The sequence below is a fragment of the Ruditapes philippinarum genome, unplaced genomic scaffold (assembly GCF_026571515.1).
Source record: "Ruditapes philippinarum isolate M1 unplaced genomic scaffold, ASM2657151v2 ctg4747_1_1_1_1, whole genome shotgun sequence".
NCBI lineage: Eukaryota > Metazoa > Mollusca > Bivalvia > Venerida > Veneridae > Ruditapes > Ruditapes philippinarum.
Genome location: NW_026867054.1, coordinates 100,668 through 128,431, shown reverse-complemented (window position 1 = coordinate 128,431; position 27,764 = coordinate 100,668). Strand labels below are relative to the sequence as shown.

General features: G+C 32.8%; 1 protein-coding gene across 2 annotated transcripts; it reads left to right on the top strand.

Moving 5' to 3' along the window:
• Positions 1–77: 77 nt before the first annotated feature.
• On the top strand, positions 78–27,617 carry LOC132734658 (uncharacterized). Of its 2 annotated transcripts, none has more exons than XM_060721445.1 (2): positions 78–187; positions 24,648–27,617. In XM_060721445.1, the coding sequence occupies exon 2, from the start codon at positions 24,651–24,653 to the stop codon at positions 25,155–25,157; it is 507 nt and encodes a 168-aa protein (XP_060577428.1). In that variant the 5' UTR covers positions 78–187; positions 24,648–24,650; the 3' UTR covers positions 25,158–27,617. The 2 variants fall into 2 exon arrangements, with proteins under 2 accessions (XP_060577428.1, XP_060577427.1); XM_060721444.1 differs by lacking the exon at positions 78–187 and adding an exon at positions 366–577.
• Positions 27,618–27,764: the final 147 nt, after the last annotated feature.

Below are 27,764 nucleotides of genomic sequence, written 5' to 3'. Positions count from 1 at the left end.
GGCCCATCACCGCTGTATATACCGCGTTCAGGATACACAAACAGTGACATTATTAGTAATATGCGTTATGGCGCAATCGATATTACAAATGAGGATATTACTCATTTAACTCTTTTTGTGCTGATATTGTGTTAATTTTTGAAAAGTGTTTGAATAGGGTTTATAATCGGTTTAAATTGGGTTGAATGTAAGCATTTGTTTTTGTCTTTATTTTTGTCATTTTTACTGAGGACGCACTATTTTTATTTGTGTATTTTCTTGATAGATTTTGTAAAGGTCGTGATTCGGTTTTTTGTTTACAAACATTGTAAGTAATGTTATTTTTTCAATTTTTCACAGCAAATTCTGATATTCTTTAAGTGCATAATGTTTCATTTATTTCAACGTTAATTGTTCTTTCATGTTACAACATGACATTCTTCTTTCGTTAAGTAAATTGTTGTCGTGTTAAAAAAAATTAACCGAATACCCCTAGCAACAATGTAACCAAGCTCAACTGAAAGTAGTTCAAACGGGAATTTCTGTTTATAACACTCACAGGAGGGGTTGGCAGTATTCAGAGATAAATATAATAAAGGTTCAGTTTGATTATTTTTTAGATATTCTTTCTGTACTCAGAAACTATCAGAATATGATTATTATTACTAGTAGACTAGTAGTAGTATATCTTTTTTTTATTATTATTTTTGTGTTTCATAATTAATTTCGAAAATATTGACTTCATTCAATCTGTCATTTTCATATACAGCACAGTATGTATACATGTATATTATGTCTTGGTTATAAATCAAATACCAGTTATTAGTAATGTTTTGACACTGGTGTTTGGTTTGAGACATATATAAATTTGTTTGCTTACCAGTGCATTTAACTGACAGTTTTAGGTAATTTTTAATTTGATATTTATTTGTATAATATTAATTAAAAGGATCATAAGTAAGTTGTTATATGCTACATCTACAACATCTATAACATAAATTTACGGAATTTACATTTACTTGTTTGATAATTATATTTTCTGAGGTAAGCAAACAAGATTTTTGTAAAATAAAAACTTTATAATTGTTTCTCGTTTTATTTGATACTGGTTATCTTATTTATCCCTGTGAGTTCCATTTATCTTTCTGATACCCCATTTACATATGTGTGGCAGGTAGTTTAAATACTGTTATTATGTTGTATATGATCATATATTTTATGAATACACATTGATCGTTTTTCATCCGTCATCCCATTTTTATACAGTGTTCCATGAATTTTCAGCTTTTCCGCCACGTTAAATACATTTAAATGTGTTAAACCAAAATTTAAGTCAATAATTATTATTTTCAGCAAACCTTAGTGTTTGTCATTAACTTTGCAACTTTGACCATTTGTTGATAATATTGTAGTGACACGAGTTTATTTAAACCTTTTTTGCAGAAAATACATTGATCTGTCCGTTAAGGACTGACGTGTCACAAACTGCCATGAATTTTAATTCTTTGGTCACTTTTAAACATATTTCGGTCAGGGAGTGAGTCATCTTTTACATTTTTCAGAAAAATATAGGTGGTTTTAATTTTGTATATAGATATATCTCTATTTGATATGTTTACAATATTACGCATTGAATACACATTTCAATACGGAAGTTAAATTAACAGGATGAATTTTGTATAACGTCAGGTAATTTTTTCAGGCGAAAATCAATAGTGTTTAAAGCTATAAATTTATACGTGTGGATTTTACACTTCATGTTGACTAGGCAGTAAAAACAGGCCAAGCATATATTTATTTATTCTGCTTTGAACCTGGATAGATTAAATAGAGGATATTGAATGAGTGTAGTTTAATACTAAATTTATTGAACGAGTTGAATAAAATCATATTATGCGAGCTTCTGGCGAGCATAATATTGTTTTATTCAACGAGTTCAATAAATTTAGTATTAAATATAATATTCTATTTATCACATATATAAAATAAGAACAGTGAACTGTTAAAATGACTATCTTCAATCTCCTTGAGAATGCCACCAAGAGCTCATCAACATGACAATAGACAATTTGACAAACGGCTACATGAGAATAAGATCTTTGTGGGTGGCATTGTCTTAGTCAGAAAAGTAAGTCTTCAATGAAGAAATTTGCTGGCAAATGGGAGAAAGACACATATATTGTTATAGAGATTCCCTACAAAACCAGCCAGTATGTAAAGTTTAGCGGCATCCTTCACCGAAATTTCTTCTAACTTTTATGCCAATACCTGAGCCTGAAGAACTTTCTCAGCCTATAACTGATCGCCCGCTCAGAACTGGGCAAACAGTTATTCAGGGAGATTTCCTCACCCAGGTTTGAGCCCTGCTGCAGAAGTTACTCGAACTTCTCTATCTGCTCAGCCTGCTTCTTTACTCAGAACTTAACCTTCCCCCTTTACTTCGCCCACTTTATTTATTGATAAACCTTATAACACCAATACCTTTTTAGGTGTAGGTTCAGCAGGTCTGAGTCCACTCCAAGCAACACCTGTACCTCCAGTTCCACAACCGAAGTCAAAGAAATATTACAATATGGTAAACAAGATTAACAAGTAAAGGCGGCGTTCAGTTGACGTCTACCAGACAGTTTTCGTGAATGGGTGACATCTCAGCTCAGTGTGTTTAAACATAATTTTGACTTTAAGGGCCATATAAGCTAAATTAAATTTTGAGGTCTAGCATCCATATCGATTAAATTGTGTGCTGTAATAATAGTTGAATAATTAATTCACAAAAGACCATATATACAATATATTTTAATGCACTATGGACAATCAGTTTTCTTGATAATGCAATTCGTGTTCCAGTACCGTCCATGACCAGGCTCAAACAAACCGAGTCTGCAATAGTTTCTATTTTTTCAGTTTTTTGTTTTTTAAGGATTCCGTTTTCTCTATTTCATTGTCATATCAGTGTTATTTGTGCCGTATGGAAGCCGTAAAAAGTAAAATACACATAATCAAAAATGTTATATTTGTTATCCTTAAGGATCGTTAAGCACAACATTTTTGTTGTGTGTACATGTCTGTGTTAATGCTTTTAGTTCTAAGCATTTGAACATTTTTAACTTTTTTGATTCCAGTCATCATACTTGATTCCAGTATTTATACTTGAATACTGTATGATTTTCCTTAGGCTATGATGCCTGCTTTTTAGATTTGTCTTTTGATGTCCTTTCTGTGATATGCAGACTTCATAAACTCAGATTCTCTTTAAAAATTCCATTTTATTTAGTTCCGCCGATTGTTTTCTCGTTTAGGGCACACGCATTCTTTTAGTTGGGACCATTCGACACTTTTCATTAAACATCTAATTTTCCTGTTTTGGGGCATTAATCAACAAGATTAATCAAGGGAAACAACTTCTTAAAACTGGTTCATAATAGTTGCACAATGGTATCTTCCCTTCATCTATATAAATCGAAGGTATACATTTAAGAAATATAATTAAGGATGTAAAAGGGACAGGCAATGTTAGAATAAAAACTTAATATCAGAAATAGAATACCATAAATAGTAAATCTGCAAATTGTCTGCCTTCAACTAATAATATTAAACGATTTAAAAAAAAATTAAATCGCTAAATCACCGATTTCTACAAATCAGTAGGCGCGGCCATGTTTGTGTATTGGCCGTATAAAAACAGGTGCGCGTGATGTCATTTCCCAACATCTTGAATAATATCGTAGCGAAATATTAAGATATTATAAAGAATTGGCCAGACAAATTAATTTTAACAGGATGCGCAGAGAAGATATTTTTGTTCAAAAAAAAAAAAACAATATCAAAAAAACAAAAAATAATAATAATAAAGAAACAAACAAATAATATCGGTCTACCCGTCGCACCACTACAGAACATAGATGCCTGTTACTCCAAACAATGCTACGTTTATTAAAGTATCACCTTAATGTTATTCAATAATATTTCACAGATCTGATAATACACAATGTTATTATTTTAACAAAGTTTCACAATAATGCAATTAAATAAACAAACGCACCAACGAACAATTGGCTGTTAATTATTAAACGGCGATAATTATCATAATTATATATTATATATATTAGAGGTTAGTATATATATATATATATATATATATATATATATATATATATATATATATATATATATATATATATATATATATATATATATATATATATATATATTATATATATATATATATATATATATATATATGTGTATATTTTTACATATTCTTCGATGTTTAAAAATTGTTTAATTTGCAAAATTATATACATATATACTTTCTTGTACACACACAGTAGCAATATCAATCACAAAATATACAGGATCTTTAATTAATTTTACATTTGGTTAGCATTTATTATTATTCTAATTTACAGGTTCATAGAATGTCGGAGCAATTTAAAACTAGTTAGGGAGTGTGTAGATAAGGTCAATTTTTCCAACTTGTACTTATGTAATATAATGGTACAGTGAACACAATAGTAACCACTGTAGCGAATCATTTTGCATGTTTATCTATTTATTGTCACATGACTTAATATTCGTTGGTCATTTTAGAATTATGTTTATTTGTCATGTTTGTGTTATGAATTGTCATTGTTCAGTGAAGTGTCAAGTGTTGTCAAGAACTGTCCAATAGTGATCTAGTATGTTTTGGTAAGTGAGAATATGATTGGATGAGAGGGATATGATGATTTTTGAACGCAAGATTGATTTTTTTCTAACCCATTCAGTTGAAACTTAATTTTGGAGTTGAGCTCATGTTCTTCATAGAACTGCATGTTTAGATAGATTCACTTACTGAATTGATTAAATTAAATATACTTTCTTTATGGAACATTATTCATTTAATAACCTATATAATAACCTAACCTGGAACTTTCATTGTAATACATGGTTTTTATAATTATATTTCTTAATACTGTTTCATATAATTTTGTTTTTGAATATTTGTCCATTGTGATTGATGACATTACATATCAAAGGCTATACATAAGATATATATTACTGGATTTAGTTGAGTTTATACGCTGAAAAAAGATATACGACTGGCGACATACCCGATACACACAAACAAGCAAATACTTGTCGCGAAAATTTAGTTCAAAATAAAAGGATTTATTTAATTTTACCCATGAAATATGGTGCTATATCAGTCAAATATATTTCATATTTTTTAGAAATAAATATGAAATATAAATATGAAAGTGGGCGGAGTCAAAACTCATATTTATTTTACGGAACTTCTTTCGCTGTTTTGTTTGAAAAAAACTGATTAATACAAAACAAGTTTTTCTTGAATTTTGTTTTTAAAACTATCTAGAATGATAGAAAATGGTCTAACTAAGAAAATTAATCCGAACGCCAATATCTTTAATTCAGTAATTAACGCTGTACAGACGTTTAAAGAGTTGTTTACATGACGTCACACTGTCTGTCCGTCTATCCGTCTGTCACAAAACTTGTCCGGACTACTCCTCATAAACTACTGGTGCAATATTATCCAAACTTTACAGGAATGATCAGTACTAAGTCTAGTTGTGCATATTGTCAGCATTTTCCGGTTCAATGATTTTTGTCTGAGTTATGGCCCTTAAATAATTTTTATTTTTAAAATTTGTCCGGACTACTTCTCTTATACCACTAATTAAATTTCAATGAATCTTAACAGGATTGATCTGTAGCTCAAGTCCTTGCGCATATTGCACGGGTTTTCCGGTTGAATGAATTTATCGCCCTTTGATAAAAAGGTGTTTTTCTGTGTGTTGCCAGATACACAAAAGCTTGTCCGGACTACTCCTCATAAACTACTGTGCAATTTTATCCAAATTTTACAGGAATGATCAGTGCACTGTCCGTCTGTCTGTCCGTCTGTCCGTCTGTCTGTCACAAAAGTTGTCCCAACATGAAATTGGCCATCATGAGGCGACACATGTGATCACTGATCGCTCTTGTTTAAATTTAAGAAGTGATTGCACTAATCATGTGGTTAGGGATCAACGGCAAGCTTGATTATCGGGTCGATGTTATTTAATGTCACGGTGAATTCAATAAATTAATCAAGGCATTTTTAAAAGTGCAATATGAAGTTTTCATACGCTTTATTGATTATGATTTATGATCCATTATCGAAGGGGGGGGGGGGGAATTTCAAGTGACAAAGCATTGTGTCGAATCATGCGATAATTTCAATATCAGTAGCTACGTGTACTTCTTACTTATACCTATGGAGAAAACAAATTGTCAACGCATTTTTGTAAAATCACTTTTATACATGGATGTATGTGAATATAATATACGTATTAAGAATAACAAGTTGTACACCAAGATTTATTTCTGTTGTAGCAGCGTACGCTACTAAACCTTAAGTGGGAGTAATACGTCATTATCGCGGTGAGAACAATAAACTTATTTCTCATGTTAAAACATCACCGTAGGGAACGTGTTACAGTATCGCGTTTTTCGGTTACAGTATAGAATTTTCAAGATGGAGGATTATTTATGGGAAGAGAGGAAGGTGATTTTTATTCAGGTCCATACTACTAGTAGTTTAGTTTCTAAAAGATGTTTTGTGCTTCGACATTATTTATGTATGCCTAGAAAAAGTAAACCTGCAAAACGTTAGTCCTTTATGTTAGGAAACGTTTATAAAAGTAAATGACCTATTTTCCTGTTCGTTAAATGCGTTTGAAAAAATAAACAATGTTACAGTATAGAGCGAGGTAATTTGTGCAGGGTTACAGCATAGACCTAGCGATTTGTATCCGATTTTGTTACAGTTTATACCCAGATTTCTGTTACAGTTTAGACTTCGATTTTTTCTATATATACTAGGTAAAATGTATGAATGTTACATAGACTTTTAAAACTCTATGAGCTTATTGGCCCGATGTTTTTTCGTCCGTCTGACGTACACAAGTGTGTGCAATCCCATCCGCTCATAAACTACTTGACTAAATTTAAATGTGATGAAGTTTTCATGACTTTCTACCAATTAAGTTGTTCACATGGTTTTGGTTGCAATCGAAAACACAAAACATAGATTTTGAAAAAAAGGCAATGTTTAAAGACCCTTCTCATCTCGAACCAAAAGCATTCAAATCAAATCATGATCATGGAGTCATTTCGAATGCTTCTTTTTTGAAGTTACGATTATTTTATCATTATTAAATTAAAAGTCGTTTTTTTTTTTATTTCAGACATCCTGTATAGCAGTTTTGATGTTTCTGAAAAAGAAAATAATATTGAAAGTTATAGAGTATAAATTAGACAATTACAATATCTTCTCTAGTGAGCCTGATGGATGTACATAATAGTGGCAGAGTCGGGATAAGGCCGCCGACTTCAAATCATCTTTCACTTACTGTTGTAGTTGAAATCCAATCATGACTTTGGATTCTTTGTATGTGATGAATCTATCAAGCCCTTTTACGGAAAGTCGGTGGTTCTAGTCAGGTTCCCGCTCATGTCTGAAATGATTCACAGAGGGTATCTGGAGTCTTTCTTAACACTAAAGCAGGAATGTTTTCACATGACCTTAGTTTCGTTGAAACTTAAAATCCAAGAAAGCCAAACGTAACAAAATAGAGTTAAACAGAATCCCTAAAGAAATTCCAACACAACAAAATTGAAAATGATTACAAACCGTTTTAAATACTTACAAAATACATTATGGTAGATGTAAATTCCAACTTAAAAAAATTAAGGTTGCAGTATTGCGCACTTAAATACAACTTAGGGTATTGACTGCTTGTCAGTTGTGTCTTTTGACAGCTTATCTATGGTATGCAGGCTTCATAACCTCCGATCCCCTCTCAAAATTTTATTTTGTTTAGTTTCACTCATTGTATTCTCGTTCAGGGCACACGCAATTACCTGGAGGTAATATGCCGCTTTTCATAGAATGGCAATAACGTGTCACGTTGAAGGTTCCATGATAACCGCCATATGAACACATCCACAGATGTTAAAAAATCTAAATTGTACCAGTTCATGTTTAATGTGAATTCTGCTGAAGCCGGTGCTAGGAGGCGTGGACGGTAGCTTGCAGTTACCACTACCGTCCATGAACAGGTTTAATCAAACTGAGTCTGCAACATTTTCATGTTTTTCGTGTTGGACTTCTGTTAAGGATTCTTTTTTCTCTATTTTATTACTAATAGGCATCATTATAATGTGAAATGAAATCAAGCAATAATCTTTCTTCTCTCAATACAATTCGATAACAGTTACTGTTGTTGTCGTGAAAACCGTCCTTACTTAGGATTTAGTCTCAATCTGAAACTTAAAGTAAGAAAAATAGGAAACTATAACTTTTCTGCTGAAGAAAAAAAGTAATACAACCTTTCAAGAATGTATTAAATAGAAAGGTATGCGTTATTTCATAAAAAATAATGGATACACGAACTTTGTTTGAAATTTGGCAAGTATCTAAACTGTAACAGAAATCTGGGTATAAACTGTAACAAAATTGGACCAAAGTCGCTAGGTCTATGCTGTAACCCTTCAAAATTAACCTCGCTCTATACTATAACATTGTTTATTTTTTCAAACGCATTTTACCAACAGCTGGTCATTTACTTTTATAAACGTTTCTAAACATAAAGGACTAAGTTAACGTTTTGTAGATTTACTTTATCTAGGCATGCTTAAATAATGTCGGAATGGGAGGAAAATGCGATGGTCTCTCGATTCAAATTTTTAAACTGTCAAATCTGCACATTTATGAGACAATATAGCGATAAATCTGCGGTGCAAGGTCAGAAGAAATATATGACTAGATACCCGATTCTGTTCCTTACAAGCAAAACACAAAAACATCTTTTAGAAACTAAACTACTAGTAGTATGGACCTGAATAAAAATCACCTACCTCTCTTCCCATAAATAATCCTCCATCTTGAAAATTCTATACTGTAACCGAAAAACGCGATACTGTAACACGTTCCCTACGGGGAACATGTTATATGATTGATTTCAACAGAAAAACTGTCATGGTACCTCTTTTTAAAGGATATATAATGATATAAGACAGACATCAATTTATCCGTTCTTATTCCTTTTATTGGTTTTATTATCATGTTCTAGTTTATTTTACAAACATTGTCTTATAATTACAATAGTAGACATTTTCGAAAACGTGTTGTGACAGATTTCTGTTGAAAAAAGAAAGCATTTTATTACAATATCACCAAGCACTATTATATGACCGAATGAACCGTGTACCGAAATTTTGCTGCTACTTTAATTTCTGAACACCTCGCCGATCATTCCTAATTTGAGCTTATCCGGATTCTGACGGTAATAGTCGATATTTAGAGGTTATTACTTGGTTGCTGCTCGGCATAATGCGATAATGGCCCGAAGATGTGCATAATGGCCCGAGGGCCACATGCCCGAAGGACATTATGGACTTGAGGGCCATTATCGCATAATGCCGAGCAGCAACCAAGTATTAACGTCTTTAATACCTTTGTCCGAAAAACGGCATTTAGACATCGCCGCTAATCTTGGTTGTCGCCCTTTCTAAGAAACGGACAGTTGTCAATGTAAACAAAAATATGTCATTCAGTTTAACCCTTAATACATTTGAAAACATGAGAAAACAAAATAAATATGAGACAATGTTGTTTTATTGTTGTTTATATTGATAAGAAATGAATATATTTCTTTGTGAGAATAACATATAGTGCCAATTTTTATTAACTTGTGTGCCTCCGAGACTGATGTCTGGCTCCATTTGTCATCGATCCGAGTCAAACTGAAATCATTTTTGGAAATTCTGGGGGTTATATTTTGTCTTTGGTAGAGTTATTGTATTCTTTTCTTGAGTTTATAAATCTTCAATGTTAAGCTTTGTTGATTGAGACTGATTATGTCATTTAAACTGAAAGTTTTTTGTGCAAGTGACTACAGTTCATTCAACGTCAGCAGTCATCTTGAAAGTCACTGAGAGTTGATTACGTCATTTTGCACGTGCGCTCATTCACTCGCCCATTATGGAAAAATAATGCCGAGTAGCAAGGCGGCCGAAATTGCATTATTATCTAGATCTTGCAATAATGGCCCTGAAATACAGTTGAGTTCACACTAAAGGTTACACAAAGTGCACTAGGAGTGCACTAGATGTGCACTACTAGTGCACTTCAAAGTGCACTACTAGTGCACTTCATAAGTGCACTTTGTAGTGCACCAGACCTATTATATGTATAAAGCAGTTACCTTTTATTTCAATGACTTTTACAAAAAGATAGATAAATATTGATATCTGTATAATAGTTTTTCATAATAAATTTGAAGTTTTGAATATTGGATTTTGTAAAATATGGCGTAAAATATTAGAACAATAATTTTTCAAAGTCATTAATTTTACTGATTTTAAAACTTAATCGTTAAAATAAGTAAATATAAATAATTATAACTTTAATGTTGATAAGTGCATAAATAAACAAAATTAATTGGCATTTAATATGATTCTATTTTATTATAATCTGGTAATGAAATATGAAACACTGAAATGCAATCAAGTTTTTTTTTTGGTTTTTTGGGGTTTTTTTTTTTTGGGGGGGGGGGGGGGGCAAATTATACCAATTTATCAATTTTATCTCATTTATAATCTCTCTTACCTTCTCAAACTGAGATTTACCTAAGATTTATAGAAATGATATATGTTATTTTAAAAATAAATGTTTAGATATTTAATGGTGGTATATTAAGTATTGATATTTTGTGGATTAAGTGTTGATATGTACCTGTGGGACACTAGTATACTTTAACCGACATGGATATCACAAATATATCTTATATTTAGCTCCATGTGGATATTAACAAAAAGATTAGAAAATCTTTCAATTCCATTTTTTGAGACGACACCAATCTTTTTTCTTTTTTTTCATGCATTGTAACATAATTATGCAATATGATTATTTTTATGAGTTTATTATAAAATACAAAAATATTTCAGTTTTCTTTTTTCTTTTTTGTACTACTTGTAATGAAATTTATTTGCACCAACATCCAGAGAATACAGAATTTACATTGCCTACTTATATTTATCATCTGCCTTTTGTTATTTACCCTGAGGGGCGCTCTTATCAGCAGGGCACTACATTAAAACACCAATACACAGCATGACTTTTGACACTTCAATCTTCTGTAACTGTTTTCTGCTCATGTATGGTACAATGTATTAGTATTTTAAAAAAAAACAAAAAACAGATCTGCATTAAAGTGAAAAGGAAGTTGCAAAAGTTTTATAATCATGTATTTAAAAATTTTCTTTAAAATATATTATTTTTTAAATGTGTTAATTAAAACTGACAAGGTAAATTTGTCAAATCTATGATAGAAAAAATTAACATTTCCCAGTTCAGAAACTAAAAGATGATTTTAATGCAAAATTGCAAGAAATGTGGATAAATATTGATATGAGGTCTTTCCAGAATAGTTAACACTGATATTGATTTTAAACCAGTTTTTTTATAAGATTAGAAAATTCCACTTCAAAGACAATAATGACAATAATATCTAACATGCGTTTATGCCATTATTATTATGTTTTTACATTTGATTATACAAAAATTATAGTCATTTATCTTAGATGTCTTACATGTATTTTGGAGAAAAAAAACAGGAAATTTTAAATACATGTAAATATTGCATACATCTGCATTTTTGTTATTTACCCTGAGGCCCTCTTATCAGCAGGGGACTAGTATAAATACCAATACACAGCATGACTTGAGACTGTCCTCTTGTATAAAAGCATTCCCTTTATACATTAAATTTTTAATATAGAAATCTTAAATAAAGTTATCAATTTTATTTATTTCATGCACAGATATATAAACTTATATTTAGCTCCATGATTTCTTTGAAAAATTTTAATTATTTATATCTTTAAAAAGTATGCAAGCATTTCATGGTTGAAAAACATAATATCACAGTATATGGATTGTTTTAAAATCAATGAATTAATATTCTCTTTCAATCTTGAACATGAGGAATTGCCTCTTAAGTTATATATTATTATGCAGAGTGGCAAGAATTGTGGATAAATATAGAAAATTCCGCTTTAGAGACAATAATATCTAATATGCATTTATGCCATTGTGATTCTTTTTGTATATTTGATTATACAAAAATTATGGTCATTTATCTATATGACTAACTAGCCTGAGTGCCAACGCCTGGTGAATCCCAGGCTTATGTCTAACATGCATTTTGAGAAAACCAGGGAATTTCAATGCATACTTATAATCTGCAAAATTGACTGTACTTTGTTGTTTACCCTGAGGCCCTCTTATCAGCAGGAGATTGGTATAATGAAAACAGTCCCTCTCAGAAAATACCAATACACAGCATGACTTGAGATTTTCCTCTTCAATTAAAGTATCCCCTTTATACATTAAATTTTTAATATTGAAATCATGAATAAAGTTATCAAATTTATTTATTTTATGGATAATATTTTAATCATTTATATGCAAGCATTACACAGTTGAATACTAAATTATCACAGTATATTGATTGTTTTAAAATCAATGTATACATACTCTTTCAATATTGAACATGAGGAATTGTCTCTAAGTTATATATAATAGAAATAATATTTTAGCTTAAATATAAACCTTTCCTTGATTTGTTTGAGCTTATGAAAAAAAGTTTATGTTGTTACAAACTAAATTAATTGGGCCAGAATTATCACATTTATTTTCTTATTTGTACATAAGACAAATTGAAATCGTTATGGCCATTAAAAATAGCTTTAAAAACACTTACGCAATTATCCATTACCGAGCATATTTAAATTTAACCTTATTAATTCTATAAATTTGATTTTAAGGGGTATTATTTTACACTTAGGCCTACAGTTAAATACTGGTTAATAAAAATATGATTACAATAAATAAATTTCTTTTTTTAATTTAAAGCACCTAAAATGTTAAAATTTACTTATTTATATATATACTTTATTCAGAAATAAGACATGATATGTCCATCATCTTACAAAGCTAAATATATTAATACACAAAAGATTGTAATATCTAAATTTCACAATAAAATATCATCACAATGGCAGTTAAACAGTATATAAACAGTAAATAACAATTGTAATCATTAATTTGATCTAATCTGCATTCACCTTGAAAAAATATATATCTAACTGATTTAATTCACAAATCATGTTTTTAACTTTAACAGGGGAGAATTTCTGGTGACTTAAGAAAAAATAATAAAGAAATACAATTTTAACAATTACATAATACGATATATGCAAGATCCATCAATTCTTGTACATGCACATATATATATCTATATATATTTTACATAATTCGGTTCAAATATTGTGTTCTTAGTTCAAAACTTTTTAAAACATACAATGCTAACTTCTGAATAACTACTTTGTTATCATTGTTTAAAAGCTCAGTAAATTTTAATACATTAGCATTTCTCCAAAAATATTCTTTTATATATCGTTTGCGTAACTCAATATACAGAGGACACTCTAGTAAAAAATGAAATTCATCCTCTAATGTTTTACAGATTAAACATTTACGGTCTGAATATGGGATTTTTGAAGGTTTGTGCCACCTGCCTATTTCTATTTCTAATCTAAGCGCCGAAACCCTAAGCCTTGATAATGCAATTCTTAATTTGGTGTTTTTGATAATATCCAAATACGGCTGAAATTTAAATTTTGCATATAAATTATATGTTCTTGCTCTAGATGACCCTTGTAGTTGACTATTCCAATTTGAATAAAACCATCAGTAAGTCTGCTTTTAAAATATTCCAAAAATAAAGTTTTATTTTCTACTCCCTGAAACAACCATGCATAACTAAAACCTAAATTTTCTAACAATTCTTTAATAGATTTAGCCCAAGAATTCTTTTGGGGATGCAAATCTAAATCATTCAACATTAAGCAATATACCTTTTTAATATACTTATTTTCATTACTTTCAATAATTTTAAACCAATAGCGTACAACATTTACTAACTGTTTATAAAATAAAGTTGTGCGCCCCAGTTCACCATATATAAAATTATTTTGTGTTTGAGGCCTAACTCCTAGTAAATGTTTGCAAAATTGTAAGTGAACTCGTTCTATTTTTTCTGAATTGTAGAAACCCCTCACCTCACTACCATAACTTAAAATGGGTAAAATAAGTTTATCAAATAGATTTAAACAATGACTTATTTTAAGACAAGGGAATTTCACTAGATACGATTTTAATTTGAATTTACCCTTTAAAGCTTGACCACTTAATGTTTCACATGTTGATTGAAAAGAACCACCAGTACTAAATACCATACCTAAATACGAAAAAGAATTAACTACTTCAATAGCAGAATTTTGATATATGAATTCTAAGTTTTGTCTATTTCTCCCGCCTTTTCTAAAAATCATAATTTTCGTTTTATTCACGTTTACTGTTAATTTCCATCTAGTACAATAAATATCTAACAAATCTAAACCTTTCTGTAAACCTGACTCTGATTCTGAAAGAATTACAATATCATCTGCATAAAGCAGTAGAAATATTTTTGAACAACCTAACTCAACTCCTTCGAATCCATTTATAGAGAAATGTTCCTCAATGTCATTCAAATACATGGAAAATAAAAAAGGTGATAAACATTCCCCTTGACGTACCCCAAGCATACAAACAAAATCTTCACTAACATTATTGTCATATTTAACACGTGACTTAATACTCTTATACATGGATTGTAAGATATTTAAAATATTCCCTCTCACTCCCAATTTAATCAATTTAAACCACAGAATGTCTCTAACAACATAATCAAAGGCTTTTGTAAAATCCACAAATGCAACATATAACTTTTTATTTAAATTTAATAGATGATTTATAATACCATTTAAAACAAAAATATTATCAATGGTTCCCATGTGTTTTCTAAAGCCTGCCTGTGCCTCAATGTAAACATTATAATTTTCAGCCCAGTTACATAGTCTGTTATTTAACACTTTTGAAAATAATTTCCCAAATGTACTAAGTAAAGTAATTCCTCTATAATTTCCTACTTCATTAACGTCTCCTTTTTTATGCAATGGAATAATAAACCCTTCTGTCCAGATGTCCGTGAAGTACGCGGGCTAACGGGCTAGCAGTCTAGCGGTTTAACAGTATGAACTGAGCGGGCTAGCAGTCTAGCGGGCTAACAGTGTGAACTGGGCGGGCTAGCAGTCTAGCGGGCTAGCAGTGTGAACTGGGCGGGCTGGCGGGCCAACGGGCTAAAATCTAAAACTTTATTGATTGAACATAAAAACGTTATGATACATTACCTGGCAGTGTGAAGTGGGCGGGCTAGCAGTGTAGCGGGCTAGCAGTGTGAACTGGGCGGGCTGGCGGGCCAGCGGGCTATAATCTAAAACTTTATTGATTGAACATAAAAATGTTATGATACATTACCTGGCAGTGTGAAGTGGGCGGGCTAACAGTGTAGCGGGCTAGCAGTGTGAATTGGGCGGGCTGGCGGGCCAGCGGGATAAAATCTAAAACTTTATTGATTGAACATAAAAATGTTATGATACATTACCTAGCAGTGTGAAGTGGGCGGGCTAGCAGTGTAGCGGGCTAGCAGTGTGAACTGGGCGGGCTGGCGGGCCAGCGGGTTAAAATCTAAAACTTTATTGATTGAACATAAAAATGTTATGATACATTACCTGGCAGTGTGAAGTGGGCGGGCTAGCAGTGTAGCGGGCTAGCAGTGTGAACTGGGCGGGCTGGCGGGCCAGCGGGCTAAAATCTAAAACTTTATTGATTGAACATTAAAACCTCATGATACATTTCCTAGCAGTGTGAATTGGACGGACTGACAGTGTAGCGGGCTAGCAGTGTGAACTGGGCGGGCTGGCGGGCCAACGGGCTAAAATCTAAAAGTTTATTGATTGAACATAAAAACGTTATGATACATTACCTGGCAGCGTGAAGTGGGCGGGCTAACAGTGTAGCGGGCTAGCAGTGTGAACTGGGCGGGCTGGCGGGCCAGCGGGCTAAAATCTAAAACTTTATTGATTGAACATAAAAACGTTATGATACATTACCTGGCAGTGTGAAGTGGGCGGGCTAGCAGTGTAGCGGGCTAGCAGTGTGAACTGCCCGGCAGCCCGCCCAGTTCACACTGCTATCCCGCTACACTGCTAGCCCGCCCACTTCACACTGCCAGGTAATGTATCATAACGTTTTTATGTTCAATCAGTAAAGTTTTATATTTTAGACCGCTGGCCCGCCAGCCCGCCCAGTTCACACTGCTAGCCCGCTACACTGTCAGCCCGTCCATTTCACACTGCTAGGAAATGTATCATGAGGTTTTAATGTTCAATCAATAAAGTTTTAGATTTTGGCCCTCTGGCTCGCCAGCCCGCCCAGTTCACACTGCTAGCCCGCTACACTGCTAGCCCGCCCACTTCACACTGCCAGGTAATGTATCATAACGTTTTTATGTTCAATCAGTAAAGTTTTATATTTTAGACCGCTGGCCCGCCAGCCCGCCCAGTTCACACTGCTAGCCCGCTACACTGTCAGCCCGTCCACTTCACACTGCTAGGAAATGTATCATGAGGTTTTAATGTTCAATCAATAAAGTTTTAGATTTTGGCCCGCTGGCCCGCCAGCCCGCCCAGTTCACACTGCTATCCCGCTACACTGCTAGCCCGCCAACTTCACACTGCCAGGTAATGAATTATTATAACGTTTTAATGTTCAATCAATAAAGTTTTAGATTTTAGCCCGCTGGCCCGCCAGCCCGCCCAGTTCACACTGCTATCCCGCTACACTGCTAGCCCGCCCACTTCACACTGCCAGGTAATGAATCATAACGTTTTTATGTTCAATCAATAAAGTTTTATATTTTATCCCGCTGGCCCGCCAGCCCGCCAGCCCGCCCACTTCACACTGCTAGCCCGCTACACTGCTAGCCCGCCCACTTCACACTGCTAGGTAATGTATCATAACGTTTATATGTTCAATCAATAAAGTTTTAGATTCTGGCCCGCTGGTCCGCCATCCCGCCCAGTTCACACTGCTAACCCGCTACACTGTTAGCCCGCCCACTTCACACTGCCAGGTAATGTATCATAACATTTTTATGTTCAATCAATAAAGTTTTAGATTTTAGCCCGCTGGCCCGCCAGCCCGCCCAGTTCACACTGCTAGCCCGCTACACTGCTAGCCCGCCCACTTCACACTGCTAGGTAATGTATCATAACGTTTTTATGTTCAATCAATAAAGTTTTAGATTTTAGCCCGCTGGCCCGCCAGCCCGCCCAGTTCACACTGCTAGCCCGCTACACTGTTAGCCCGCCCACTTCACACTGCCAGGTAATGTATCATAACATTTTTATGTTCAATCAATAAAGTTTAAGATTTTAGCCCGCTGGTAAGCCAGCCCGCCCAGTTCACACTGCTAGCCCGCTACACTGCTAGCCCGCCCACTTCATACTGCCAGTTAATGTATCATAACGTTTTTATGTTCAATCAATAAAGTTTTAGATTTTGGCCCGCTGGCCCGCCAGCCCGCCCAGTTCACACTGCTAGCCCGCTACACTGTTAGCCCGCCCACCTCACACTGCCAGGTAATGTATCATAACATTTTTATGTTCAATCAATAAAGTTTTAGATTTTAGCCCGCTGGCCCGCCAGCCCGCCCAGTTCACACTGCTAGCCCGCTACACTGCTAGCCCGCCCACTTCACACTGCCAGTTAATGTATCATAACGTTTTTATGTTCAATCAATAAAGTTTTAGATTTTGGCCCGCTGGCCCGCCAGCCCGCCCAGTTCACACTGCTAGCCCGCTACACTGCTAGCCCGCCCACTTCACACTGCCAGGTAATGTATCATTACATTTTTATGTTCAATCAATAAAGTTTTAGATTTTAGCCCGCTGGCCCGCCAGCCCGCCCAGTTCACACTGTTAGCCCGCTACACTTTTAGCCCGCACACTTCACACTGCCAGGTAATGTATCATAACATTTTTATGTTCAATCAATAAAGTTTTAGATTTAGCCCGCTGGCCCGCCAGCCCGCCCAGTTCACACTGCTAGCCCGCTAGACTGCTAGCCCGCCCAGTTCACACTGTTAGCCCGCTAGGCTGCTAGCCCGCCCAGTTCACACTGTTAGCCCGCTAGACTGCTAGCCCGCTCAGTTCATACTGCTAGCCCGCTAGACTGCTAGCCCGTTAGCCCGCGTACTTCACGGACATTCTGTCCAGACCTCTGGAAAATAACCTGTAGAAAATAACTTATTAAACAATAAAAATACTCCTTTAACAAATATATCATTCTGCGAACCGTACTTAAAAAATTCAGTTAAAACATAATATGGGCCTGCAGATTTACCTATATTTAATTCTCTACATGCTTTCACTATTTCTAAATACGACAATTCAACATTTAATTCTGAGAACATACACTGGAGTTCATTATTCAAATAACATTCATTAAAATATAAAATGTCCTCGTCTGGCTGAAAAAATATAGAGTCCGGATCATTGATAGCTTTAAAATATTGTACAAAGTTATCAGCTGTCAATGTATTTGATTTATTATTATTTAAATCTGTACTTTTTAACAAATTCAAATAGGCCTTTGCATTAATAAATCTCAAATTTTATATTTTATATTCATGAATAGGCCATAATTATATTCCCAAAGTTTTTTTTCTTTTCCACCATTTGAAAAATTAAACAAATTTTCAACAGCTGCGAAAAGACCTCACGCATGTTCAGTTTAAAGAAGCAAACTTGTTAAAAATACGGGTTTAATGTATTGCAAGGATACTGCAAAGAAGGATATTTAATTGTTTGGTGCTTATAGTGTTAATTATATATTATAAAGTGTTTGAATATGTTAATATTGAATTTTGTTGGATTGAATGTAAGTATTTGTTTTTGAATTTATTTTTGTCATTCTACTGAGGGCGCACTATTATTGTGTATTTTCGTGATATGTTCTGTAAAGTTCGTGATTCGGGTAATTGATCTTTTTCACTTGCCTTCACATTACCGTCCATGACCAGGCTCAATCAAACCGATCACTTCAATTTTGTTCTTAAGGGATTTTTTATTTTGCTTTATTGATATATTTTAATTTTTAAGATCATTTGTTTTCTCATTATAAGGGTCATTTTTGACTTGTTATATATTATATCTACAATATTATATGCATGTGTATAAATTAACGGATTTTATTTTTACTTTGATGAAAGAATTTTATAAAGTAAACAAAGAATAATTATTTAAAGTAAAACTTTTGGGTGTTTGTTATCATGTGATTTGATACTGGTAACTCCCCCCCCCCGTGCGTTCCATGTGTCGTTAGATTGCCTGAGTAACATATAAATTTAAGTACTGTTGTTATGATATATATTATCACATATTTTATGTGTACATATTATATCATTATATTCATCTGTCATATCATTTTTAAACAGTGTACACGTGACAGAAATTTGAATGAATTAAAAAAATGATTTTATTTTTATTATTCTTAACATTTACAGTGACACAAGTTTATTTAAATCATTTTGCAGTGCAGGCGTTGATCTGTTTGTTCTTTTAGGACTGAGACAAACTGCCAAATATTTTAGGTTTTTAGTCACCTTAGAACAAATTTTGTGCAAGGAGTCGTCATCTTTAACATTCTACAGAATATATAGGTGTTTTGTGATTTGTGTGTTATAAGTGTACAGTTCCTCTTATTGAATTCACATTTCAATACAGTAGTCGAACTTACAACCTTCAAAAATAAAGGTCTAACACCTTGTCACTGAGGCTTGTAAGGCGACTGGTATGCTTCTTATTTAACGTTATACATATACTGCTGTGCTATTCTTCAGAATGCGCATGATTTTCTTCGGAATCCAATAATTACCTACAAAAGATTATTGAATATTCAAATGTCTCAGGTCAATATTGCCAAACAATACACTCGATACCTTTCAAGCCATCCTTTGTTTTGACTAAGCACTACAGACAAGCCAATCATATAATTACTTGTTTTATTTTGATTTCTAATAAGGTAATTTGATGACTTAAAATATGTTTGATTTGATATTAAATAATAAAGAAATACCTTTATTAAATATACTCGGTTAAGTTAAACTGGTTTAGTTGTATATGTTATTTCTAAATTTGCGATACATTTAGAAATGTTTGCAATGCCTGTATAGCAATCAGATAAAAAATAATTCTTGTATGTAAGAAAACCACATTTTGTAAACAGAGAAATTAAATTATAAGCATATTGATGTCTCTTCAAAGTAGGGCAATTTCTATTTTACAGTATTAATTTAGGTGACCCTGTTACTTGTTTTAACGCTTGACTTTATAAACTGTGTATTGACAGTGTTATTAAAAGAATAATGGACAGTATGAAATCAACACATTACGTTTTATTTTTAATTTAATGCAAACAAATATGATGAAAAAAATTAAAACATTGTATAATCTTTGTTAACCGGCTTGGTTTCAAAAGCAAAAGCAATTGTAACAACTAGAGATAGACCTAGAGGTGGTTTATAATCACTACATTAATTGTCTGAAAGTTTTGATAGTAAAGTCAAATTTAAGCTCCTCATACAATTAAAACAATTTATTTTGTACTCAATGGGTGTGTCTTAGCTTCGTTCTTTTCTTGGTACTGCAGGATTTTACTGCAGAGTTATTAAGAATAATTCTAAAATTGCCAAGCCTTTGAGCCAATACTAGTACCAGCACAAGGAAAGTCCAAGCATAATAGAAAGAAGTCATCAGTTCCCTGGACATGGGGAATTAATCAGCAAAAACCATTTGACACTATTGAACAGAAACTATTTTTATCCACTGTACTAGCTTTTGCAAATTTTTCTAAGCCATTTGTTGTCCTGTCGATATAGATGCCTGTACTACTGGGTTTGGTGCTGTTGTAACAACAACAGGAAGATTGCACAGAGGGAATCACTGCTATTCTTGGATTAACAACATTATTGTTGTGTTTACGGTACTGTAAGTTTTTTACTTTTCGGCATTTTTCTAGTTGGGTGATTCCAATATTCCTCCTTGAAATATGTTAAACCACACTTAGAATATTTTGCCTGCCATTTAATTGTGTCTTTTGATGTCTTATTTGTGATTTGCAGGCTTTATAACCTCTGATCCCTTCTCAGAATTCCATTTTGTTTAGTTCCAACCATTGTTTTCTCGTTTATGACACACGCGTTCTGGGAATTATACACCGCCTTTCATGAAATGGCATGGAAGTGTCACTTTGACTGTTCTATGAAAACCGCCATATAAACACATCTGCATATCATTTGAATTCAGAAGTTCACCTTTTTATGTTGAAATTTTGAATTCTGCTTTTAAGTCGATACTTAGGGCCTGGACAGTAGTTTGAACTTGACAGCACAGTCCATGAAAAGGCTCAATTCAACCGAGCCTGTAAAATTTTCAGTTTTTACGTTTTGGACGTTTTAGGGATTCCTAATTTCTATTTTTAAGACCAAGTTAACGGAATTACATAGCTCCTAAGCTCGAGCTCCTTTCACTTTATTGGGTATTGACTGACTATTTATATGGCAACTTTTTAACAGTACAGTCATGACGGCAACTATCCATTAACTTTTAGTGTTATGTCCACCGGAAAACTTGATGCAACAGCACATAGATGGGTAACTGCTATGCCATTCTAAGATTTAGAAGTCAGATCGTTTAAATGCGACTCTGATGGTTTAAGCCGTGAACCTCAGATGCTTGCTGACACCATAAAATATGTTGGTGTTGGTGCTGTCGTTTCTCCTTTTGTATTTGAAGAATGTTTATTTGGTTCAGAAGCTTCAAATTTGGACGACATGCTTATGCCACCTAGGTCTAATGTTTGCGCTTTTGAACATATCAACTTGGCCTTTGACAGTCTGAAGACCCAAATACGTCTAAGTTAATTTCTGTTTTGCAGTACAATTCTCACCACAGGAAGAGGAGGTGCCAAAGATTATCAAATCCCTACTTTGAGATATCTCACGTTTGACCGTTGAGAATGGTGTTTCCTACCATACTGCAACAGTCGATGGTGAGCCCGTAAGTCAACGTGTAATGCCCGCTTCACATGAAATCATAGCTTGCAATGAAAGAGTGTTCAGTAAACTTTAACAGGTTTTGAGAAGTGATGATATGTTATTTTACAGCTTATTGTAAAATGTTTAAAAACATCATTTCAGCATTTCAAAGCAATTTCTAGCTGTATTTAAAAACAATCTAAATGATCTTTGCCAAATGTTTTAACACTTCAATTTTTATATCAATTTATATATTCTTTTTTTTCTCAGTTTATTTTAACGTAGACTTTTATAATGTATCACTAAATTTTTACTTAAATGCTAAATGCTTAAACGTTATCTTTCATAGTTTTAAATTTAGTTTGTTGTTTGTTTCTTAGTTTGTTTATTTTACGCCTTTTCCCAACAGTATTTCAGTCATATAGGTGGGTAGTTACCTAACCATCATTCCTGGAGAGTTACACCAGTACTAGGAAGGATGTCTAGTACAAGTATAAGTCAAGTACAAAAGTGAATCTGTACACTGGTGGATTCAAACCACAACCTTAAGCATGATGCTTTACACCTACAAGAATTTCAATCCACTAATTTACTTGCTTGAGACCTCACATTTGTGACAGGGATGGATTCGAGACTGTGTCATTATTTTCTTTTTCTACGCAATCATACTAAAATAAATTCTGTATAAAATTAATTAAAGTTTCCCCACAAAAATATATATTTGAAAATACTCGCCGATTAATGGTGTTAATCAGTTCATTACTATATATGAAAATAGACACATTTTCCGGCGTTACCGCGAAACACAATTCACGTACATCGGCGTTACCTCATAAAAACGACTTAAATAACACTTTATGAGATTATTTCAATTTTTCTTATCACCAGAAGTTTAGTAAAGGTCATTTTTCTCCAAAAACGAAATTTTAGGTAAATATGCTTTTTTACATATTGGTCGATAAAAACCAAAATTTTGCTCAAAAAAGTGGTCAACCCTTTTCCAATGACCTTGAAAATAAAAATTTTTGTTTTAAAAAATCTTGATGAAGGATAGAGAGTAAATTCTTCGCAGCCGTTGCGCATTCCTTTTTTCATTTCGGGTTTAAATTAAAAAAAATTTTCCCCGTTTACTTACGCATTTTGGAAAACCTGTCAGGTATCCCCATTTTTTTGAAATTCTCGTTAAAATTATTTCATGATTCGCGTTTTTTTTAAAATTTCGCGTTAAAGGGAACAAAGGGGTTGTTAAAAAATATTTATTTTAAGGTTGATCTGCGTAAATGCAGTCTTCATTTCATATAAAGTGGGAGAAGTGAAGTAATAATATTTATACGCCAATTCCAACATCCTATATTGTACTGAAGCGGTGTAGCATTTTTCATCTTTGTAGTTTTGAAGTAGTGTGGTTAAAATTACAGTCAACACAACGAGTGCAATCAGATCTTTAATTGCACGTGGTTTAATAAAATATTAAAACCCAACTGCATGTCAAAGGGCTACTGTTACATATTTAAATAAATGCGGTCTAATTGACAGGAATATTGATATTTAAATCACATAAAATGACACCTGGTTAATTAATTAATAAATTATGCGCTTGAGCTAAGAAATAGAAGAGCAGGTTAACAACATTTCTTTAGCGTAGACATTTCATAGTAAATAAACAGATCCATATGTTTAACATAATTATTTTTTTTCATAACAAATTCTTGTTCTTTATATTTTACTTCTTTTAAACAATTTCCTGCCAAACTTCTTTTAGTATTTTGTTTGCAATGTGATCGGAATCAATATTTTTAATTTACTTTATCGCATGGCTGCATCAAAGATCACCGACCATTCCATTCTCTTCCATGATTAGTGACACTTTGCCGCTGGTTAAGGATAAACTGTTCTACGGTTAATTTAAACCATATTTTGAACAGCCAGATCCTGGTCATTCAAAACAAGATAAGCACAATATTATGTGCTGTCTACAGGACATGTCTGTTGCAATGTTATAACCAGTACTTAACTAATTTAAACAATTTATTCAAGGCCCTTTTTATCAATGGTCCTGTATCAAATAATATTAAAAGTTCTGGAATAATGTTTCAAAATGAAATAATACAAAACTTTGTAATAAATAGGTGGCAAGGTATTTTAAAGATATATTATGTTCAAATTTTATACATGAAGAAAGAAAACTGATAATTACTATACAGTGTCTTTTGAAACGTATAGTAAACATCTTTTTAATACACAAAGAGAAAATATATGCCATATATAACTCTACAAACTGCAAATTATCACAGTATGATTGCATAGTGTCGTTACACGACTGAGTCTCTGTGTCTTTTTAAGAGAAAATAAGAAAGTATGACGGTATCATTTTTGTTTCTAGATTTTTCGATTTTAATATTTTCACTATTCAGGTTACTGTATACGTACGTGTGTATCCAGAATCAGTTTTAAAATTCCACAGAAAAACAAATGTCTTATTTGTAACAGTTTTGACAAAACTACTTCAAACAAGATCAGATATATATAAGGCTTAATGTCATGGACTAAGTGTGTGCATATATTTATCTTCAGGTAATGGAAGTTGGAGTCAAGATCATAATTAAAGTCGGTCTCAATATGGCTTGCCCAGGTTCTGGAAGTGTGGTTGACTTTTGTGAAGCAGGTAGAGATTTATGGAATGGCGACTACACCAGTGCTTGTCTAAATGTTGGCACTGGTGTATACGATTTATGTACGCTAGGTTTATTCAGTGCAGCAAAGGAAGTGGCAAAGGATTCTGCAAAACAGGCTTCTATTGGTATTGCTAAGCAAGCAGGTAAAGCATCGGCAGATCGCAAAGCAAAAAAAGAGATCGGGTCAATATTAGCTAAAGAACTGGCACGTGGGTTGACAGATGATGCTACAGAGGAAGCCTTCAAGCAATCATCCAGTAAGATTTTTACTTCTCCTTTCGGAACCGCTGCGGCAACTGCAGCAAAATCGGCTGCAAATGATTATTATCGAGAAGCATTTGAGAGGGATCTCGCTTTCAACGGCCTGAAGAGAATTGTGAACCATTGCTCTTCAAAAAGGGAGTTGTAAAAGCCATATAAGCCGAGCGCTTGTCTAGTGAAGTTAAATGTGTAAATCCATTAGAAAGTTGACAAAATAGCCATTTAAACGTGTTTTGTTTGCACAAACTACTAACAGTCGCTGATATCATTCAACATGTTGATATGTCACATGAGTGGATTGGCAAAATCCCGGGATCCGGTACACCCGGGTCTGTGGTCGTATTTTAAAGTAAGTTTATATTCAGGCTGGTAATATTAGAAGTGCACTGGTAATATTAGAAGTGCAATCTAAATATTTAGATTTTCAAAATTAACTAACTAGTATTTGAGGTTTAAGCCAATCAACTCTACTTTCTGTATCAAAGCATAGAATCATGAGTTAATTTTTCTTTCAACTCAAAATGTATATTTTGCCAACAAATTAGATTTAAGTTACGCAAACACAGAAAACATAATTTACCATCAACGACAATTTAATTCACACGTGTGGCCATATCAAGATCGGTTAGCGCTAAGTAAATGTCGCCTAATCAAAAATATTATAGTGGATTGGTCTATATTGGGCATATTTTCTATAATAATTTCACACATTGATAAAAAATAAAATGCATAGATTTGTTATTCCTGTCAAATGTTCCATAAAAGAAATAATTTATAAAAGTGATCGGTGATTAAGTAAGAACCTATGATAGATAATATTATATTGTTTTAGAACATTTTATTATTATTATGCTACATAAATATGGGTTATATCATATCATGTATCTCTAACTTGCTGACAAAATAGCCATTTAAACGTGTATTGTTGGCACAAACTACTAACAGTCGCTGATATTATTATATAAGTTTTTAGTTATTTGCTGTTATGTCTAATACTTGAGTCTATCAACGTTATTACTTATTGTTTTACAGACATTTCCTTATAGATTAATTCACTTTAAATAGTTTCTTCAACCGTTAGCCTGCCAGTGGCAAATGTTTCTACCAATCGGACTAAAATCAGCCAGCACAGCTTCATGGTCGCCCTTGTTCACTTTATTGTCCATACTTCTTTTTAGTTATCTCGAACAAGTATGAGTGGTTAACTCCAGAGTCAGGGATTAACATATCCATGTACAAATTTATGGGAGTAATGGTCAAAGTTAAAATTGTGAGAAAAGTTTACAGAAGCCACCTATGCAATGTTGTCTATTTAGGCAGTATGCATGGTAAGTCCAGGTCTGGTATTTTAGTAATTTTCAATTGATATATCTGTCATTAATATAGGTTGCGGTATGTTACATTATGTCGCATTTGTCAAAACTGGAGGATGAATTTCACTTGTTGTTTGAATGTAAATTGTATAATTCTATTAGGAAACGATATATCAATCAATATTACGTAATAAATCCAAAGATGTATAAAACTGCAGAACTGTTTAACTCTCCTTCAGTACAATTTGTAAGTAATTTAGCAAGGTTTATCTATAAAGTCGTTGAGATTCGAAAATAATCTACAAAACAAAACAATCTTAGAGAGTAATAAATAAATATATGCCGTAAAACTTAAAAGTTCATTTTTGTGAATTTTCATAATTATGTTCCTCGGTACATGCATATATAGAATCATTTTCCTATTTTCCAAACTTTATTTGATACCATTTAAATGTATTATGTTCACTATTTTCTTGTTTTCTTCTTTTTTAATTTTATTTCACCTACGTTCTTGTTAAAATTAAAAGAATTTTTAATTTGTGTTACAAATTTATCATAGCGAAAACTAAAAGTAAACATAACTTGATAATTGTTTACACAATATTTGGCATGTTTATTTCCCTTGTGTACATCATACAATGGTGACTATAACCGTCTTGTACTTTCGCTATTGATACAAGGCAATTTGTCAAATACTGAAAAGAATATTTGTATGTGTATCAAAATCTGACACATTTATATCTGACATAACTGACAATTTCAAGAACTGTCATGATTTGGGATTTGAGTAGTAGCAATAAAGGTTTTGTAATTTCATTTTCGATACAAGACATTATGTTACATTATGTTTATGTACACATTCGTATGAAGTTAGCAATAATAATCATTATAAATATTTATATAAGAACATAATTATAATAATAATTATACAAGTAGACACTTATGTATAGTAGCAAGAACACAAACGGAGCAACATAATAAGCCAAATGATCAAAGAAATATACATGTATGAAAATATACAGTAGAATTTTTGTTATAAATTAAAATGTAGCTGATATCATACAGTTCTGATAATATAATTATGTTACAACATGTTGAAAGTGAGTAATTTTATTAGTCAATGTCAGTCATTGTAATATATTGTATGGCAATGTATTGTATGCTGTATTGTATTGTATGTCGTATTGTATTACTCAAGATGTTGTTTCATATATTTTGTGTGGTTCAAGGGCTTATTAGTTTATACCAGACTGTTGTTTATATGTGGATTTTGAAATAAAGATTTTTTTCTTCTATGATGACTTAACTCTATACTTAATACTTAACCCCGTGATATAATCCCTTTACTGTATTGTAGCGACGTAGATTTTTTCAGCCTTCTATTAAGGAGGTCCTTTTTTCAGGTTTACAATAAATGTCTGAACTGATAAGTGGCGATTTTT

Excerpts from the sequence above, each read along its gene's own strand:
- LOC132734658 (XM_060721445.1), top strand. The coding sequence starts at position 24,651 with ATGGAAGTTGGAGTCAAGATCATAATTAAAGTCGGTCTCAATATGGCT.